We start from the raw sequence: 14657 nt of genomic DNA, 5'->3' as shown, positions 1-14657 counted from the left end.
ATGGATGGAAGTAAGAGATGTCAGGTTGTCTTCCTTTGCATAGCTCATAAGGAGTTTTCTCCAGAATTGGTCTAATGGAGATTCTGTTCTGGATGTAGCAAGCAGTGTTGATTGCTTCTGCCCAGAAGTGCTTGGCCATACTTGATTCTTGCATCATGGTGCGAGCCATCTCCTGAAGAGTTCTGTTCTTTCTTTCAACAACTCCATTTTGTTGGGGAGTGCGAGGACAGGAGAAGTTATGAGAGATTCCTTGAGAGTTGAACAATTCTTCAAAAGCTTTGTTTTCAAATTCTCCACCATGATCACTTCTGACAGTGATCACTGAAGTTTGGAACTCCTTCTGAACTTGAGTGATGAAGTTGGTAAACATGGTGTGTGTTTCATCTTTATGTCTTAGGAACTTTACCCATGTCCACCTGTTGTAGTCATCTACAATGACTAACCCATACTTCTTTCCTCCAATGGATTCAGTTTTCACTGGTCCAAAGAGATCAATGTGAAGTAGCTCAAGGGGTCTTGTTGTAGATACCACATTCTTTGCTTTAAATGGCTTCTTGGTGAATTTTCCCTTCTGACAAGCTTCACATAGAGCCTCTGATGAATACTTCAGACGAGGCAATCCTCTGACGAGATTTAGCTTGCTAAGTTGAGAAATTTTCCTGAGGCTGGCATGCCCTAGGCGTCTGTGCCAGATCCACTGCTCATCATTAACTGACATGAGACACTTAACCTTCTGAGATAGCAGTTCAGAAGATCTGATTTTGTAAATATCGTTTTTCCTCTTCCCAGAAAACAAAACAGATCCATCTGTTTGACTAACAGCTTTGCATCCGGTTTGATTGAAGATCACATCGTAACCTTTGTCAGCAATTTGGCTTATGGAGAGCAAGTTGTGAAATAATCCTTCCACCAGAAGTACATCATTGATGACTGGAATTTTTCCATCTCCTATGGAACCTTTTCCAATGATTTTTCCCTTCTGGTTTCCTCCAAAGCCAACATCTCCTCCTGACTTAAGCGGTGTCAGTTCTTGGAATATAGACCTTGTGCCCGTCATGTGTTGCGAGCATCCACTGTCCAGGTACCATGACAGGTGTCTTAACTGAGCTGCATAAGATGTCTGCAACAGGAATAATTTTTGTTTTAGGTACCCATATCTTGGGTCCTTTCTTGTTAGTTTTCCCAGAAGTTCTTGGAACTTTGGGTGCAACAGAAGGATAACTCAAAGGAACTTGATTATAATATCTAGACATGTCAAGTTTGAATTTTCCTTTCGGTTTTACTACCTTTGGTGTAACCTTTTCTGGGATGATAGTGCCAGCTAGAACGAAATGCTTATGCAAAGGTTTGCGTTTGGGCTCAGGTGACTCATCTTTCATGGATTGAAAGTAGCCAAGGCCACTGTTCCCATTTCTGCTCATGCCATAGATCATTGAAGCCATAAGACTTCTGTCTATGCCCTTTGCAAGGAACTTTTGAAACGCTTTCTCATATTTTGTCTCATACTTAACATCAGATGATGCAAGTTGGTCTTCTAGCACATCATTTTTAGCACGAAGAACAGCATTGTCATTAACAAGAATATAGTTTTCATCCATGAGTTCAGAGACTGACTTCTCATGAACTTCTGAAGAACTGGTTTTAACAGCATATTTCTTTTTAAGCTCTTTATGCTTATTTAGCAGAATATCATGTTTCTTCATTATTTCAGATAAAGCAGTTCTTAGCTCAGATAGAGAAAAATCAGAGAATACCTCATCATCATTCTCAGAGTCTGAATCATCTTCTGAAGCTTCAGCACCTCTGCTAGTGGTAGCCATTAGAGCCTCCACAGCTTCATCTTCTTCTGACTCAGCTTCATCAGAATCAGTTGCATCAAAGGTTATGAGGGCTTTCTTCTTGAAGACTTTTCTTGGTCTCTTGTCCTTCTTAAGCTTGGGACAGTCACTCTTGTAGTGCCCAGATTCCTTGCACTCGAAGCAAGTGACTTCCTTTCCAGATGATTTCTTCTGACCAGATGAAGATTCATATCTTCCTGAACTTTTCTTTGGTCCTTTGCCCTTGCTATGTCTGTTCTTCCAGAGTTTGCTTAACCTCTTTGTGAAAAGAGACAGCTCTTCATCATCAGACGCATCTGATAGCTCTTCGGATGAATTTTCCTCTTCTGCCTGATAGGCTTTTGTTTTGTCAGACTTTGACTTAAGAGCAATAAACTTGTCTTTCTTTTGAGGCTTGTCTCCTTTGAGTTCAATCTCATGGCTTCTGAGATGACTCACGAGCTCTTCTAACTTCAACGAGTTCAAATTCCTGGAGAGTTTCAGGGCAGTGACAAAAGCTCTCCACTCCTTAGGCAAACTTCTGATAATCTTCTTGACATGATCACCAATAGAGTAGCCCTTGTTTAGCACTCTGATTCCAGCAATCAGAGTTTGAAACCTTGAGTACATCTCCTCAATGGTTTCACCAGATTCCATCTTAAACTGCTCATATTGTTGTATGAGAGCAAGAGCCTTGGTTTCCTTGACCTCTTCATTTCCTTCATGCGTCATGACCAAGGAGTCAAAGATGGATTTAGCAGTTTCTTTGTCAGAGATCTTCTCATACTCAATATATGATATTGAGCTGAATAGCATAGACTTCGCCTTGTGATGATCCTTGAAACGCTTCTTCTGAGCGTCAGTCATTTCAGAACGAGGGATCTTCACTCCTGAAGCATCTACTGGATCAGTATAGCCTTCAATGACCATATCCCAGAGATCTGGGTCAGTGCCAAGGAAATAACACTCTATTCTATCTTTCCAGTACTCAAACTTTTCACCATCAAAGATTGGTGCTCTGAGTTGGTTGTTGTTGTTGTTGTTGTCAGCGGAAGTATTGGCTTGGGCCATTGTTTGTTTTTCACACAAGGTTCTGGATCACTGAACACTGTTAGGTGTTAAAATCAGAACCGGAGCTCTGATGCCAATTGAAGGTGCGAAAAACACTAGAAATGGGGGGTTTGAATAGAGTTTTTGAATAAATGGTAAACTTTTCAAGCTTTTCAAAACTCAAAGATAAGAACTAGGTGCTGAAGGATAAGAAGTAAAGCACGCAGGTATTTTATCCTGGTTCACTTGAGATAAAAGCTCAAGCTAATCCAGTCCACCTGTGAAGGTGATTTCTTCCTTCTTCTGATGAAGGCAATCCACTAAAATCAATGAGTGTTACAACTGCACTTTGCAACCTGCTAAGTGACTAACAATACACTGATTTTCTCACTAGTATCCTCTTAAGAAGCTGATCTACCGATCCTCTTAAGACTAGCTAAATACTGAATCAACCTTGATTCAGTCCTCTCAAGATCCGACCAACCTTGGTCTCATGATGGACTTTACAATATGATGTAAAAGGTTTCGGGTTTACAATAAGTGCTTCTAACAAGCGAATAGTAAACTCAGATGTTTAAGAACAGTGAAGAAATAATGCTAAGAGAATGGTTCGTATGTGTTGAATATTTTCAGCAAAGTTTCTTAGCTTCTTTCTTCTTTCTTCAGCCTTTATATACTCCAAGACTTGTGATGTAGCCGTTGCTGGGGTTTTATCCGTTGGAGTGGCAATTCTGTGATATCAGACTGCTAGGCTGTACAAGGTAGGTGGCGGACAGACTGAGATTTGTACGACGTTGTACTGTGATAGCGACCTGTCCTTTCACCAGATGACTTGTGATCAATGAGCTTCAGATGAACGTTGGTGAAGCTTCTGATCATCGTCAGATTGAAGCTTGGATTCTTCTGACCATGCAACTTCTGCTTCTGAACACGTTCCTCAGAACTTCTGATCGTTAGAGCTAGAATAGCTTGGGTCTTCAGAACCAACTTCTTGCAGGTCTTCAGAACTTGAGTCTTCTGCTTCTGGACCGTTCCACTGGAACATCTGGTCTTCAGAACTTCTGACTTGAGTTCGTCAGATCTTCTTGAGAGCTTTCATCTTCAGAGCTTCTGAAGTATTTGTCACTGTTCAGAACGAACATAGTAGGTTAATGAGCTCTCTTTTTAGTAACCCTTGGTTCTTCTTCTTCTGAACGAATAGGCTTGGGTCAGATTCAGAACCTGTTTGTCACAACTTAAAAAGACAAACGTTAGGGTACCACAATTGTTCATCATCACAAACCTTAATTGTAATCATCAAAACATAGAGATGCAACCACTGATCAAACCTTGATCTTACAATGGAGAAACTCATGTGATCGTTCTTATGGGGGAGAAGGGATGGGAGTCGCCGTATCTCAAGCATAGATTGACATCATATCTGCAAAGGGCTCCAATTATGAGCCTCATATGCTCCGTTTGGTTTTCATTCTTTGTGAAATACATCATATCTATAAGTCATAGGTGTAGAATTTCATGATGAATTAAGTCATGTCGAGCATGAAACATTTTTGATATACTAGTTGTTGAAGGCCACAAATGCATTTGAGACTATTTTTAGGAGTGTTTTCCTTATTGTCATAAATCTAGACCATTTCATAAACTAACGTGTCATCCTCAACAAATGAAGTCACTTTGTTCAACAAAAAATAATCATACAAATATCAATATAATTTCTAACTATACAATACATATATTTACAATATTATTGTCTCAATTAAATTACATACAATTATAGTCATTCATGCTCACTACTATTAATTCCATGCTTTTATAATTATACTAGTACTTTTACCCGTGCGATGCACGAGGATATTCATATTTTTTGTGTCATTTTTTTAAATATATTTTACGGATTAAAAGAAAAAGTTATATATAAGAAATTATAAATTTTTAAGTTTTTTGTATTGAATGTTTGTTTTTAGTTTTTTGAGTTGCTATTTTTTTTTATTGTCATTGTTTTCCTAAATGCTCGATTGATAGTTATTTTTTATGTATTAAATAGTTTATTGTAGAGAGTTGAAGTAACATGTATGTGCTAGACACTAAATTAATTTTCTTTTTTTCAATTGGAATAATTGAGAATAAAACTAAGAACGGATCGTTCCACATTTCATGTAAAAAGACTACATTTGTAGTACTATGAGAATTGTTGTAATTACTATCACAAATGAGGATTTTTTTTTATCCTTTACGATGCGTGACTCTAGAGAATGCTACATATAGTTGACAATGTGAAAACACTAATTTTGCAAATATAACCACACATTTTAATGATTGTCTTTGTCTTTTATTTATTGTCATGGCAAAATAGAGTGCTATAGGAAATTGTCTCCTTTGAAATTTGAAAGGAATTCTCCTATCTGATGGAGTTGATGTTAATTTTGTCATCGGCACTCTTTGTCCGACATTTGTTCCAAATATAACCTTTACTTCCAAAATGTATGTCCTCATTCGAGTAATTATCAGATGTGTACCATTACACAATCCAGTTGATTGGTCGATGTTTCTTAGAAGCATTATTGGAGCTCCAATTTTGAGCCTTAATTGATGATTAGGTAATCCTGAAGAATTTATTGTGTTTAAAATTCTAGTGTATGGATATCATCTGGCTGTCAAATTTGATGTCTGATGAACATATGTCATCTGCAATGCAATAAATTTTATCTTCTCCAAGAAACAATGACATCATTTATTCATTCAATTATCAACAATCTCATCAGTATGAGCAAAAATAGCACGTTATTGTAAAAATTGTGGATCTTTTTAATTTTGAAGGAAAGATGGATAAGTAGACTGGACTATAAAAACCATTGGATCATCTGGGATCAAAAATTCTCGAGGGATGTCCAGAGTAGTTTCATATTCTTTTTGCTTACCTGTTTTCATCTCCTATGCTTAATATCCACTATGGAAAAAAAAAATTAGCTCAACAATCAACAAACTCTGCATCTGATGTTTCAGTTTGTAGCCTCATATTTTTAACTTGGTTATTTTTTTTTTGTGTGATGCATGTGTGATATTTATAAGGCTTAATTGCACTTTTGCTCCCTTATCTTTCACCGTTGTGCGAAGTCCCTCCCTCATGTTTAAAAGGAGCAGATTTTCTCCCTCGTGTTTTAATTTGTGCTACCGTTAACTTTCCATCCAATTATTAACGGGATTGTTATTTTCACCTCCTCCTTTTACTAACCACACCCCTCAATCAACAATATAAAATAAAGAAAAAAATAAATGAAATAAGTTAAAAACAGAAAAAAAATATATATTTTTATAAAAGAAAAAAAACCTTCATCTCTCTTGCACATAATTTTTTCCATCCAATAATTTTTTTTTCTAGAAATCATGTAAGTGGTGGAGATAGTAAAAAAGGGGGTGAAAATAGCAACCTCCGTTAGCTTTTAGACGGCTAACTAACGGAAAGGGCAAATCTTCACATTTTAATACATGAGGGAGGGAATCTGCTCCTTTCAAACATAGGGGAGGGACTCCGCACAACGGTGAAAGATGAGGGAGCAAAAGTGCAATTAAGCCTATTTATAATTATTAAGTTGTGTTATTTTTTTCTTGGTTTATTTGAATTGTGTATTTTTTAATTTTATTTTTTCTAGTTTAGTGACTCGTACACGGGGAGTTATTCTATATAATTTTGAGTATACAATATAAATATTTATTATTAAAATTACTTAAAATATTATAAATTTTTACAATTTAAAAATTATTAATAAGAATTTCATAAAATTGTAACTTTCCATGTAGCAATTTAAATTTAAATGTTTTGCACGAAAATAATTGAAATGTTTAAACAATTTCCAGTAAAATGTTTATTCACTTGTTACTTGTTAGGTTTTTAATAAAAAATATTAAATTAATCAGATTATACTTAGAAGTTAATAAAATTTTCAGACGTGTATGACATATTTCAACTATAAGTCTATAAGTGCGAATATTTAAAAATATAAAATATAACAAAATAATATTAATATATTGTTCTAAATTGAAGTTAATTTTAATAATTTCATAAATAATAAAAGGAATTGTAAACAATATTAGGAAACAATCCTCTTTCCACCATTTCATCACACAACCTGATTGCAGGCATCCTTCAAACTCCCCCACCTAGCATATTCATATATTAAAGTAGCATATGACGTATCACTTGCCTCAAAACCCTCCTTAACCATTTCACCAACCACTCCTTCTGCAACCAATAATCTTTCTTTCTTACACAGCCCATTGATAGAGTTGTAACATATAGAATTAGGCCAAACAAAATTTCCATTAAGAATGTTTATATTAAGTTGTGTTATTTTTTTATTATTATTAAAATGGAGCATCATTTTATTTGATTCTTGATTGAATAATTTGATAGTATATTGCAAAGTTGAAGAAACATATATAAGTTTAAAAAAAAAGACACTTTGAAAGTATACATACAAAATGATGAAAATCAAATACAACATATAAGAATTTATAATTGAGAATAAATTTTAAAATCACTACAACTCTTCTAGTTTTCTTCCCATCCCGATTCTTTGCCATAAAACCTTGTAAGCATGACTTGTAAATTATCATTGAGCATAACAAAGTTGAGTGGATTGGCGGAGCAATTGCTATCTAACGCAGACAAAAGGATAATGAAAACTCAATAAAGGAAGACCCAGATACTAACTGGTAGGATTGAGTTTGTAGAGCAAATTATGTCTTCTAAGGGAGCGATGTCGATGTCATCACGTCACAACCCATCATGAACTGTGGCCACTGCATGAGAGCCAAGGAAACGTAAAGCAAGTGAAATAAATGGATGAAAGGTAGTGAAAGAATTTCGAACATCATACCTCAGTACTAACATTTAACATCTAAAGGAGGTAATGTTAATTTAAAGAGAGAAATAAAAAGATGTCAGCAAGCCTACCTGGCAGGAGCCCATTTTTCTTATTGAATAGAGACTCCCTCATCTCCTTAATTTCATCTTCGGTTCCTACACTTCAGCAGGTTGCAACAACATCAGGACTGCTCTGTTCCAAAGGAGTAGCTTCCATAAGCCCCCCATAAGCGTCGTTGCCACCAAGTTGTCAACTTCCATATCAGAAAAAATAAAATGAAACTAAAATAACAATAAAGGAAAAGTATCTGGCATTTAGCATGTTAGGCAAGCTAAGATGATATCAACTTCAAATCTAGACCTCAAAAGAACAAATTGTCAAAGCTTTGCCTTGTAGTGAAATTAAAGAGTGATAGAAAAGTATCTTACATTCAGCATCCAAGAATTATAAGTGTTTACTCAAATAGTTTCTCCCAATGAGTAAGGCCCTTTAAGTTCACAAAGGCAAGCTTTCCATGTAGGAATCTGAATATGTATGTTATATTAGATAGACACTCAAAACCGACCAACAGGTAATAATCTTTGGTAACTTTAATCTATGGATCATATACATTGCAATTATAACACTCTTTGAACATTCTTTTCATGTCTTAGCTTCCTCTTCAACTTATCAACCTACAAAGTGTTTGCAAATATTAACTACAATTTTGTTCAAAACATAAACTTATTTGAGCTATCAGGACCAAAAGGCCAAAACTACTTTAGGAAGAAGAAAAAAACTGTGTGGTGTGGTTCACTCATGTTGGTTGAGGCTTCAAAGTTTTTTTTTTTTTGAAATTGGTTGAGGCTTCAAAGTTGCACCCCAAGAAGTTGAAATTAAATACTGAAAAATTGATTTTGGAGCATATAAGAGGTGATAAGAGTTCAGTATGGAGAATGGATAGGGCAAAGCTTCAAGTTTTACAGAGGAGAAAGACATTTAGTCAAGAACTACAAACCTCTACACCTCATCTACCATGGTAACTGAACAATACTTTTAAAGCCACTCGGTTGGAATATAATCTACAGAGTTTGTCATAGTTTAATTAGTTGATAATTTTACCATCTAACTGCATTTTCAGATAGTAGAAAGCATAGCCCAAAAAAGACTACTACTTACCAATGTAAGTTAAAAAAAAAACCAATGTCTGGCCCTCTGACCTAAAAAATGCACTGCCAAGATATCTTGGCTCTGAAATAATTTTAATGTAGTCTTTAGTCTTTCCCAAAATCAGCACTATAGTGAGTGCATGATTCAAGTTTCTTTTCCTCGTTAAGTTTATAATCCCAATCATAAAACCTTCATGGATCACATGATCATGTTCTCCACAAATTGCTGCAATTGCGAATTCGGTGCAGACATTTGAAAGATCAGCCAATTAAATGCCACAGCAATGCTTAGCAATCCCAGTTTCAAAATTGATAGATTTAGAAGGTGTGCATTAGCAACACACACCTTTTTCTTTTGACAAAAAACCCAGCTTTCACTTTTTAAGTTAAGTTACTTTATAAGGGCACCAAAGTAATTTTGCAATCTACCCTCTCTCTCCAATCCAAACTTTGCAGAACTCTCTCTCGCCCACTCAACCTTCCATTGCAGCACCATAACCTCCTCACGTCTTCATCTCTGCCAATCCTTCTCCCCTGATTTGAGTAATTTTGGATATTGGGTATTTATCCGTTTGGAAAATTTGGGTATTAGTTATTGGGTATTTACTACTAAAACTACAGGAAGCTTCACCAATCACCACTCTCTTACTCATTGTAATTTCGCAATCCCTCTCGCACTCACTAATTTCAGAGAGCAGCAAAGCAGGAAGCTTCGTCACTATACTGAAGATTGTGATTCTATATTTGAATTTTTAATAGAATCAAAAGGTGTACCTAGTTTATGCATAATACAACACCACTGAACTTGGATTGGTATCTGCAACAGAGCCAAATAAAGGCATCATTTTTTAATTTTAGGAAAGGTACTTGGAAAATGTTGTGTTCATATAAAACAATCAACCATGATATTTTCTTAATAATGCCAGGACTAGAGCCAAATGTTTAAGATTTGATAACGCGCTAGCTTTTGGCTTTATATCAGAAAACTACAAGAAGGGATTCCACAACTTCCAGGACCAGTTTTAGTAGTAAAGAATCAAAACTCAAATTATTCAAATTATTAGTAGTTTTAGTAGTAAATACCCAAATTTTCCAAATGTGTAAATACCCAATATCCAAATTCCTCAAATTAAGGGAGAAGGTTGACAGAGATGGTGCTGCAATGGAAGGAAGAGTGCAGATCATCGGAAAATGTTGAGTGGGAGAGAGAGAATTCTGCAAAGTTTGGATTGGAAAGAGAGGGTAGATTGCAAAATTACTTTGGTGCCCTTATAAAGTAACTTAACTTAAAAAGTGAAAGCTGGGTTTTTTGTCAAAAGAAAAAGGTGTGTGTTGCTAATGCACACCTTCTAAAAAAAGAGTGGGTGTGCATTAGCATTCCCCATATATATATATATATATAACATTGATTACTAACATCAGTGACGTGACGTTGTAAAAAAAATAATAATTGTCGTCAAATAATAAAAATTGTCAATATTTTTGAATTTTGTCATCAGTGAACAAGTTGTATTGAAAAAAAATTAGTGAGAGAAAATTGTAATGGAAATAAAAAATTAAGAACATTATTTTTTTTTGTTACATTCGGAAGATCTTTTTTATCTATTAACTTTTTTACTTTTCGAATATGAAAGAAAATAGTTAAATTTGAAATTTAAGGTAATAGTGTCATTTTTCAAAGTTAGTCTTCCATTTTCTTACCCTATGTAATTCTGAATTTGCAAACAAGGGAAAGGGTTACCCTCCCTTGTCATCCTTCTCCTACCCTCCAAAACCTTCCCCTGTCCCCTATCCTCCTCTACAAACTCGCTAGTTTGAGCCTCAAGCAAGCTTGATCCATGACTATTCAAGGTAAATAAGGATGTTCCTATCGCGGTGTATGAAGAGGATGTCACAAACGTTGTTGCAGCGTGTGCAAACAGCATTGTTGGGAAGTTGATCAGAAGAGATAGCTCAAGAGTGCTCTAAGCAATATATGGTGCAACCCTGTGGGATTCAAAATTGAGGAGGTAGGGAAGGTGTATTTGATATCTTTACAGTATGAGAAGGATTCAAAAAGAATTGTACATGGAAGTCCCTGGGTTTGCCAAAATTCCTGGCTGCTTACCCAAAAACCCTGGAATAGCCTTGTTGAACTGGTTGACATAGACTTCTCAAGGACATTCTAAAAATTAATGTACAATGATATTGTATAAGATACAAATATTAAATTAGATGTAAAACATTAGTGCTTTACATATAAAAAAGGGTTATATACTAAACTTCTATCATTAATCAATGGGTTTGACTTGTATCTGTAAAACAAATTCAATAAATAATCAGAACAAATACACCAGAAGGATACAACGACATGTGTAGAATAAACATGATACACGCCCGACCCCAATAAAGCAACTACTTAAAAATTCCAAGTTCTTCCTTCCTCTCGCCAATGCTGCGGGTAATGCTTTCAAGATGAATCAGTTAATAGACTTAGTGGACAAAATCCTGAGCTTATTATTCCCAGTTTAATCATTTCTTACATTAGATTATCGACAGAGGGACCCCGAATTAGACAAAATGTTGAGTTGGATATTCATGTTCAAGGCCATTGTAGTCATAGTATAATCTCTCCCCTTTTCGTATATCTCTGTTAGCAATTAAAAGAGCCCGGCATTCACCATCAACATCAAATCTCACACACTTTAAATTCTGCTTCTTTTTTCCTTCCCTGCACGAAAACAAGTGAAATCATTAGTTGTTGTTTCCACCAATTAATTTTTCAATTGAAAAGAAAATGTTGAACTGGACTTGGACAGCGGTGATGACCATGCAAGACTCTCAAACTTTGTTATTTAGTTTGGATAGACTTGCCACTTTCGAAAACATCAAAGCTAGGAGGCAGCATATGGAGGGTAGAAAATAAGAATTGACCTGGAAGAAACTTACGGTGTGTGGTTGTTAATGCCATTAATGAAACGTGCTATGTTGCTACGTTTGTCTGGACAGATGACAAGTGTTTGTGAAGGATCAGAAGCTGAAAGAAGAGTCATAATGCTATCCCCACCATCATTTTCCCTATTCTTCAAAAAATCTACATCTCCAACATATTCTGTTATTATTGTCAAATCTTTTATGGATCTATCAGCTTCTACAGTGAACCTGCATAAAGAGAAAGTTAAAAGTGAAGATTAGACTGCAAGGGTAAAAACGGATAGTGCCAGTTTATGTTGCATCAGCACATACCCTTCTACAGGATCAAAAACAACCATGAGGGGTGGCCATTCTCCTCTTTCTGTCATACTTTTGCACAAGTTTAAAGTCTCGGAGTCTTCTTTTGACATGACCTGAGTCAAAAGATACAAACTTGTGTGAATTGCAAGTCTAGAATATGCATAGAAACAATGGAAGAATAAAGTACTACTGATGCTAAAAGCCCGTACTGAAGTTTTGCACCATTCAAATTAAAGCTTTACAATTATGAAATACAGTGTTGTACATCGTTCAAGCAAATGTTGTAATGAGATTGTGGTACACTGTACAGGCAAACAGCAAGTGATGGGAACTGGTGCAGAAGAATATCTTTACAGAACTAATCTGAGTATTTATTCCTCTAATATAGTATTTTTACATATTCATTCACTCTACTCTCTTACTTTTCAATGTCCAAAATACTAGCTAGTCCAAACAAAAAATTAAGAGGTTATGATAAACTCTATAATATACACCAAACAATCCATATGCAAATGATATGGGCCAAAAGGACCATCACAAGATACTCAACAGTTGAATCATGATACCCTTTTTTGTAACTGAGACCAAAAAGAAGGGAAGGGAACCCTGTCCCTAATTCAGCAATGGGTAAAACAGCATCCTACCAAGAAAGTATGACACTACAATCTCATTCTTATCCAATGTGTGGCCACAAACTCACACTGAAAACATACAAATCTTATTACTCCATATTATTTCACTATAAAATTTCATCAATGCACCAAACTGACCAAACTAAGAACAAATTAGTACAAAAAAATAATTAATTAACTACCTGCATTCCCCCATGCTCCAAATCAGCACAGTTAGCAGACCTCGGTGCCATTCCAGGCATGTAACTAAGCTCATTGCTGAATTCTGCTTTAGTTGCCGTCAACGCCGTCGCAAGCGACGCCATCTGCTCCAATCTCCTTTGAGGGTCCTCACTAGGGACGAATGGCAGCAGCTTCCGCTTCTTCTTCGACACGGACAAGCTGCTACGCTTTCGCTTCTTCCGGGAATCTAAAAACCCAGAAACAAACCAGATGAGAAACAATCACAACATGCACTTCCAATTCGCTAACCTCAATGGTCAAACAAAAATCCTAGATTCCTAGAGTTTGACTATTCTCAGAAATTGAAAAATCACCCATTAATTAGCTAGTTGGGAGGTTTCAGAATCATTTCTGCAATTAGGGTTTCCATTAATTTCACTAACAATTATCAAATTCAATTCACAATACCTTGATTCGACACCGCGGGAGCATCCTGCGATCGTTGAATTCGGAAGAAATCAATGATTTTGGTCTGCACAAGAGGAAAAGCTGCAAGAAAACGACAGTGATTATTATTACTCAAAAACAACAAAACCTTAAGATCTGGGTTTGCAAAATGTAAGAAGATACATACATTTGGGTTTGTCATGGGAGCAAGAGGGGCAAAACCAAGAGCCTTTAGGGACAGAAACGAGGATGGGTCGGTGGCAGAAGAGGTGGCAGCCGCGGTCGCATTTGTCGCAGAGGAGCAGCTCGGCTGGGTACTCGCCGGAGCCGCACTCGATGCAGACGACGTCGGAGTCGGAGTCGGAGTCGTGGTGGCGGCGGCGTGAGGGTTTGGGGGCGCGGGTTCTTCTTCGGCTGAGTGGTGTTGAGGAAGCCATGAGGGTGAAGAGTGAAGACGATTGCGGCGGTTTGAGGAGTGTGTTGTGTGCGTGAATGTGAGTGCGAGTGGGTCTCGGTTGAGCTATGAAGAGGAGCTGAGTGGCTTTTTTCGCGCGAAGAATTCAGTTTCGCGGGAAAAGTTGGGGGTTTCGCTGCCGCGCTTTCGTTTTTTGTAAAACACCACAAAATTAACTTGTCAATGAGATACTAGACCCATGAGGCCATGAGTATTACTAACTATTAAGTTTTTTTTTAACTTTAGTCAAATATATTGAAATATTGAAACTAAGTTGGCACAAAGGTCATTAAGTGTATACTAAACGCTATATTGTATTAAATTTTTATTAAGTTTTATACAATCAAGCTTAATAATATCGTGACTCATTTAGTATGTCGTATAATATAAGGTCTAATAGTACAAGAACTGATAGTATTAGACCTGTTAAAAATTTAATATTATACAGGGTTTGGTTATACATTGTATAACTTATCATTTTGCTTAAATTAATTTAATCTATGTTTTATAAAATATTGAATAATGATAGATAGTATAAAGATGAGGATGGTGTTAGTGGGCCGTGAAGATGGTGGTGGCAGTGATGGAGGGTAGTGATTGTGGCGGTTGTTGTGGAGGTGGTTGTGGTGATGTCGAGTGGTGGCAACAGTGGAGGGAGATGGTTGTGGCAAAGACAATGATATATAGTGGAGGGTGACGGAGGCGGTGGCAGCGGTGTTGGAAGGTGGTCCTGGTAGTGGTGATGGATGATGTTGATGGATGTATTATGGTGGTGGCAGTTCGGGGGTGGTGTTGGAAGGTGATAGTAGTGGTTGCGGTGGTGGTGGAGGCGGGCTAGTGGTGGCTGGGGTGGATTTTTTTTTGAATAA

The 14657-nt window shown here is 36.5% G+C and overlaps 1 protein-coding gene across 1 annotated transcript; it reads right to left on the bottom strand.

The window, feature by feature from the left end:
- Positions 1-11129: 11129 nt before the first annotated feature.
- Positions 11130-13895, bottom strand: LOC130734390 (histone-lysine N-methyltransferase ATXR6). The gene is made up of 6 exons (XM_057586760.1): positions 13522-13895; positions 13356-13436; positions 12908-13134; positions 12106-12206; positions 11809-12021; positions 11130-11590 (listed from the first exon to the last, which is right to left on the bottom strand). Exons 1-6 carry the CDS (start codon positions 13769-13771, stop codon positions 11431-11433), a joined length of 1032 nt encoding a protein of 343 aa, XP_057442743.1. The 5' UTR covers positions 13772-13895; the 3' UTR covers positions 11130-11430.
- Between the last annotated feature and the right edge of the window lie 762 nt (positions 13896-14657).

The sequence above is a fragment of the Lotus japonicus genome, chromosome 1 (genome assembly GCF_012489685.1).
Source record: "Lotus japonicus ecotype B-129 chromosome 1, LjGifu_v1.2".
NCBI lineage: Eukaryota > Viridiplantae > Streptophyta > Magnoliopsida > Fabales > Fabaceae > Lotus > Lotus japonicus.
Note: the sequence above shows the minus strand (reverse complement) of the source record. Positions and strands in the feature narration are given on the sequence as shown.